Source organism: Mesoplodon densirostris, chromosome 1, assembly GCF_025265405.1.
Source record: "Mesoplodon densirostris isolate mMesDen1 chromosome 1, mMesDen1 primary haplotype, whole genome shotgun sequence".
Classification (NCBI taxonomy): domain Eukaryota; kingdom Metazoa; phylum Chordata; class Mammalia; order Artiodactyla; family Ziphiidae; genus Mesoplodon; species Mesoplodon densirostris.
Window position 1 is genome coordinate 8,695,171 of NC_082661.1, and position 6,000 is coordinate 8,701,170.

At 50.6% G+C, this 6,000-nt stretch overlaps 1 protein-coding gene across 6 annotated transcripts in view; it reads left to right on the top strand.

Moving 5' to 3' along the window:
* Nucleotides 1–5,234, top strand: part of CPXM2 (carboxypeptidase X, M14 family member 2) — a 134,221-nt gene extending 128,987 nt beyond the window's left edge. For 2 of the 6 annotated variants that reach the window (XM_060098458.1, XM_060098450.1), the window contains one exon: nucleotides 2,377–2,597. Coding sequence is in view for 3 of the 6 variants with exons in the window: in XM_060098450.1 (XP_059954433.1) it covers nucleotides 2,377–2,399 (23 nt within the window). In the remaining 3 variants the exon portion in view is untranslated. The other 4 variants (XM_060098449.1, XM_060098468.1, XM_060098448.1 and 1 more) reach the window with 4 other exon arrangements.
* The last annotated feature ends 766 nt before the right edge of the window (nucleotides 5,235–6,000 follow it).

The following is a 6,000-nucleotide window of genomic DNA, read 5'->3' on the forward strand; positions in this document are numbered from 1 at the left end:
TGGGTAGTAGGATGTGGGGCATTGGAGGGTGTGGGGGGCAGGGCATCATTCAACCCAGGGCAGGTCCCGCCCAGGTGTGGCAAACAGAGTCATCATCAGCAAGAGGAAGGAAACCATGATTTCCATAAAAGAGACCTCTTCAGCCTGCAGACACACTTGAACTGGGAGAAACAAGACTTGACACTAACTTGGCCTGACCTGCACCTGGGGATCTAAGAGCTTACCTTGTGCTGGGGTGGCCAGCCGCACTGGACATTAGGTGGCGTTTCCCAGATGCACAGCGAGAGGCTGAGCTAGGATTGAGCCAAGAGCTTGAGACTCTCAATGTGGCCCCCCTTGCCTTGTCCCACGCTGTTCCCCCTGAACAAGAGAAGGGTCCCTTTCCCCGCTAGCTGGTCGCATGCATGAAGACACCCTGTCCTCCCCCAAGTGATCCCATTTGACCTGTGAGGAAGCAGAAGCTCTAGGACATTAGGACGGGGGAGGCTGGGATTCAGACCTGGCCCAGGTGCTCTTCAATACCAGGCTACCTGCTCACGTGCCTGGCAGAGAAGGACAGTTATTCTGTAAATGGGTGAAATGCCACGAAACAGTAGACTGTGGTGTGATGCCTTGAATCGCCTTCTTTCAAGGTAGTTGCCTGTTTCTTCATGCAGCCATATTTCCCGAGCATCCACTTGTCCTCCAGGGTCTTATAGCCACTGACCACAAGGCTGCACACTGGGTAGCATGGCATTTGGTACATAGTTGCCCCACATAGGCAGGCATACACTGATCCATTCATTCATTCACTTATTCACTTATTCATTCATTAATTCAACAAATGCAGATTGTAAACTTGTCACGGGCCAGACATGCAAGGTGCAGGTGATCACTGTGGATGAAAGGGGCTATTTGATCTGGTTCTGCATAGGCCTTGTATTTTAAACATTATTAATGAGTGCCTGTAAAAGAGCCTGAAACATTCCTTGCACTGTTAGTCTTTTGTGGGCAATGTGAGAAAGTAAGAGTTTTAAACAGAGTGGGAGATAAAATGTCCCCAGGGGCCCACAAGCCAGCAGAGAGAGCTTTGCCTAATGAGCTCGGAATTTCAAAGCCCTTGTCATCAAGGAGACAGTTTTGATGAGCTAATGGAAAATGCAGCTCCATCTCCCTTCGTTCCCCACAAAATAATCTCCCAGCATGTTCGCATCACCGAGGAATCCCGTGTATCACGGATGGTTCTTTATTGTGTTGGTTTCGGGGTCCTTCATGGCTCCACATAAGCTCTGAATTTGCCTTGATTTCTGTCTGAGGCTTATGTGATCTGACAAGTTTTATTCCAGGAGGGATTTTGCATAAAATAAACGGGTATTAAGTGGAATTCCACAGGGAGAGAAGCTAGTAAGGAAGCTTTCTAAATGCATGTAAATATGTTGGCCCAAAACCTGGTTCAGAATGCCACGTGACTGTCCTTTGTTTGGGAACACTAACCCGACCTGCTAATGAATGGCCATTCGTTAGGGCCTGGGTTGTTCCTTTTGTTCACCGATGCTGGGCGATGCCAGCTGGGTGCCAACCTCCCCCTGCAGCTCCACAGAGCACCCACCCCCTAAACACGCCCCTGTCAGGGCACCATGACGTAATAAGAAGGAGGCCAGCCCAGCAAAGGTGGGCAGACTGGGGAGAGGATGAGGAGGGAGACTTCTGCTATTTTGGGGAGAAAAAGAATTACAAAGCCGTCTTATCAATTTGAATCAGTAGAGCTGACAAGCACGTGTTCATTATGGATTTCTTTCACTCCTGGCTTCCTGAGCATCTCCCTTGGTGAGAACCTGGGCTGCCTCTTCCCTGGGGTGTTTCAGACTGACCTCAATGTGTTCTCAAGGTGGGCACTGCCACCGAAAGGTCTCGCCCCCAGCGGCCTCTATCAAGTTAGTTGGCAGGTGGCCGGTTCTTGGCCTTAACGAATCCACTCCAGTGTTGGCGGGGAGAAAGTACCTACAGTGGCTGAGGCTGAATATGTACAACTTCTCACCTTAATAGGACATTTGTATTCATGTTTGTTTGTCTTCATCCCACTTAATCCAGCTGGCATTCATCAAGGACACGCGACTGAAACACACAGTCAAGTGGCGAAGAATAAGCCACAGGTCTTACGGAGCCCACAGCTTAACGCGGGGCCAAGACGGGACAGGGAGGTCTGGAGGGTGCAGGGCCGGCTCTGGCAGGTGTGCCTGGGAGCTGGGAGCTCGGAAAGACGTCTCAGCGCGTGCCTGCCCAGGAGGCTCGGGCCTGTCTGATAGCAAGACAAAGACGGCTGGGCGTGGCTCTCAGCTTCGGAAAAGCCACCAAGTGTCATTTTATTCCGTTGAGAACCTTGCATTTTCACTGCAGGAAGACACAGGATGCAGTGCTGAGAAAGTCAGGGAGCCGTCTGCCTGCATTGCGTGCCTGGGACTCTCACACTGAGGCCTGTTTACCAGGCAGTAGACTGTGCAAACGTGTGGCGAACAACTGCCTGCGTATTTCATTTTTCATGACATCTTGTGCTCTCATGAGCTCACCACATTGCAGGGGGCGTCTCAGATGAATAAAGATTGTGATGTGAATTTAAACATGGTGCTTCAGAGTGTTATATGCGTGTATGTGGGAGATAAATATTCTCACACCGAGTTCTCTTCCATTCTTTTTTTTAAAAAATCTTGATATAGTTTTTATTTTATTTTTTTAATCTTTTTTAAAATTTATTTATTTAATGTTTTTCTTTTTGGCTGCATTGGGTCTTTGTTGCTACGTGCAGGCTTTCTCTAGTTGTGGCGAACTCTTCCATTCTTTAGAGGACATCAGGGTTCATTCAAATGAGTAAAACTTGCCCGGGTCTACATAGCACTTCACCAAATCCAGCCTTTTCTCTTTAGACCGGGCAGGACAGATCATCATAAGACAGAAAACAAACCTGGCCCGGGAAGACCAGCTAATCACTAGCTGTGTGACCTTGTGCAGGACGTGACACTTCCCTGGGCATCCAATTACTCATGTAGAAAAGGGGATCATTATACAACCTACATCAGAACTTGGCTTGGAGGGTTCAGTGGATTGGTTCCTGCTTCGTCCTTCCATGGGCTACGTGGGAGTTGACGTCTCCTTTTCTGTCTCGAAGCCTCTTTAATGTCAGGGATCCAAGTGATCTCAGCAGGTGTAGGCCCCCTGGGGAAGAGTGGCCTTGGCCTAGAACCCCACTTTATGCAACAAGGATCTAGCGTTGAGTTAAGGATGGACCCGGGTCCAGTTAGGTGCCTGTTGGGTGCCTGACCAATGGTGTAACCAGGGCAGGGGACTCTGCCTGCAACATCCACGTGTACCTGCTCCTGTAGTTCCATTTCTTCATAGAGGACCGTGGAAGGAGATGTGGACCTTGGGGCCTCCCCCCAGGTCGTTTGTAGCCCTTTCCTTCTCTTTTTCAGACGTGAAGAGCCCCACCTCTATACTACTATTCTATATTTACAGCCATGCTAAGGGAAGCCAGGAAGCCAGGCACAGATGGCTTTTCAAGATGGCATTCTGTGGCGAGGGCATACCATTCAGACATTCAAGTTCATAATGAATGGTGTGTATTGTCACAGAGAAAGGAATGTTAGCGATTGTTTCTCCATCTCTGCTCATGCGTATTAACACTGCGGGGAGCCTACACCCCAGTCCCCTTCCTGTTAAAACCATTAACGTGGTTTCCAAAAAGGAAAACATCTTGGCTTCCAAAATGCATTAAGAATTTGCATCTGCTGGGGCTCAAATTCCACACTGCTTGCCGTGAGTCTCCCTCTGGCCAGGAGGCTGGTCTTGGAATAACAGAGCTGGTGATATCGCTGTTAGAAAAGAGCTGCTCTGAATTCCCCTGCTTTCTTTTCACAGCCAGTGATGGGGATTACTGGCGCCTTCTGAACCCCGGAGAGTACATGGTCACGGCCAAGGCAGAAGGTTTCACCTCGTCCACCAAGAACTGCATAGTCGGCTATGACATGGGGGCCACACAGTGCGACTTCACACTCAGCAAAACCAACCTGGCCAGGATCAGAGAGATCATGGAGAAGTTCGGGAAGCAGCCCGTCAGCCTGCCAGCCAGGCGGCTGAAGCTGCGGGGGCGGAAAAGAAGACAGCGCGGGTGACCTCCCAACTCTTGAGTCGTGTCCTGGACCCCTGCAAATTAAACCACCCTGGTTGTAGCTCCATAGAGAACTCACTCCTCATTGTTTTCTCTGTAATTCAAGAAGGCCTGGGAGTATGTGTGCGTTGCAAGGCTGGTCCCGAGGGGAGGCTTAGGATAGTTTCTTTGTTCCCATTTATCCAAATAACTTGGGCAGGGCAGCAGAGGAAGGCTGGTGGGAGGATTCAACAAGTCATCCTGGGAGTCTGAGCGAGAGAGAGGAGCTTGCCTGTTGAGGGCCTCCTGGCTGTACAGGAAGGGAAACTGGTGCTTTTCCTGTTTGCATGACAGCAAGAGTTCCCCATGCGTTTGCAATTTGCATGGCTAAAGTGGCAGCATTCCCAGGGCTCTGCTGTCCCAAATGTGACCATTCGAGATGCTCATGGGCATTCTAAGAGAATCTACCCTCTCTGGCCCCAGGACCTTCCAAGCTGCTGCACATAAATCCTTCACTCTGTTGACAATAGAGACATTACCAAGTGAGCATTAGTCGGCCTCTTGAATCAGCTTAGTTTCCCTTTCAACAAAGGATCACGCACATAAAGGGAGAGAAAGGCTAAAATCATTCAAGAGTGAGTGTGGGCAGCAGACATGCTTTGGGGCTCGTGGCGTGCAGTGGGGTCCACAGAGAACCCCCCAAGCTTCCCGCTGCTGCAGTAGCTCTGGGGGCTCGCTGGCTGGGGAGAGCAGGAGGTGCCCACCTCCCTGAGGAACCAGAGCAGTTAGCCTGGCCCTCCTCTTTGACCTGCTAGGACTTGAAAAGAGCTGGAAAGAGGCTGACTGTCAGCCTCTCTGTTCAATGTAGTCCTTTCCCGGAAGCGAGCGCTCCTGAGCTGGCCGACATCACTCCGGGAGTTATTTTTGGTGTGTGAGATGCCAGACCATCCCGATTAGACTGAGTTTGATGAAGAGCTCTTAGACTCATCTGTGAGCGTCGGTGTGAGAGGGGTTATTGAATTGCCGTGCAAGAAAGCAGTTCTTCTCACTTTTTATTAGTGTTGCTGCTTCACTGACCTGGGAAGAAGAGAAAAATAAAGAAAGCAAATGGAGAGCTCCTTCTCGTGTGTGGTTTTCCTGGGTAGACTCGCAGCCACCCAAACACCACGTCCCACCCCCTGTCTCTGCGGTGGGTCACCCTAGAGAAGGTCGGTCAGTCACCCTGGAGAAGGTCAGTCACCCTGGAGGAGGTCAGTCACCCTGGAGAAGGTCAGTCACCCTGGAGAAGGTCAGACACCCTGGAGAAGGTCAGTCACCCTGGTGAAGGCGCCTGCTTGGGGAGGGGCATCCTGCACCCCCATCAAGCTCCGTAGCGATGCTGCCAGCGTTATGTTCCCTACCTCCTTCCCCAGGGGGGCCTGTGGTGGGGTGAAGTCATCCTGACACTTGGGACCCACTAGTAATTCCTGGGTCTGCCAGTGAGCCTCTTTCCAGAAAAGATCCTCATGTCACTTTTTGACAGTCTACACTAGAGGTCAGCAAACTTTTCGTATAAAGGATCAGATTGTAAGTATTTTAGGCTTTACAGGCCGTAAAGACTCTGTCACCAGGACTCAACTCTGCTATTGCAGCACAAAAGCAGACCTACACCATACATAAGTGAATGGGCATGGCTGTGTTCCAGTAAGACTTTATTAAAACATGTGGCAGGGAATGCCCTGGTGGTCCAGTGGTTAGGACTCGGCGCTTTCACTGCTGGGGCCCAGTTGGGGAACTAAGATCCCACAAGTCAGTCAGCTCGGCCACAGACAAAAACAAAAACACATGGCAGCTGGATTTGGGCCCCAGGCTGGGGCATAGTTAGCTGACCGCTGCTATAA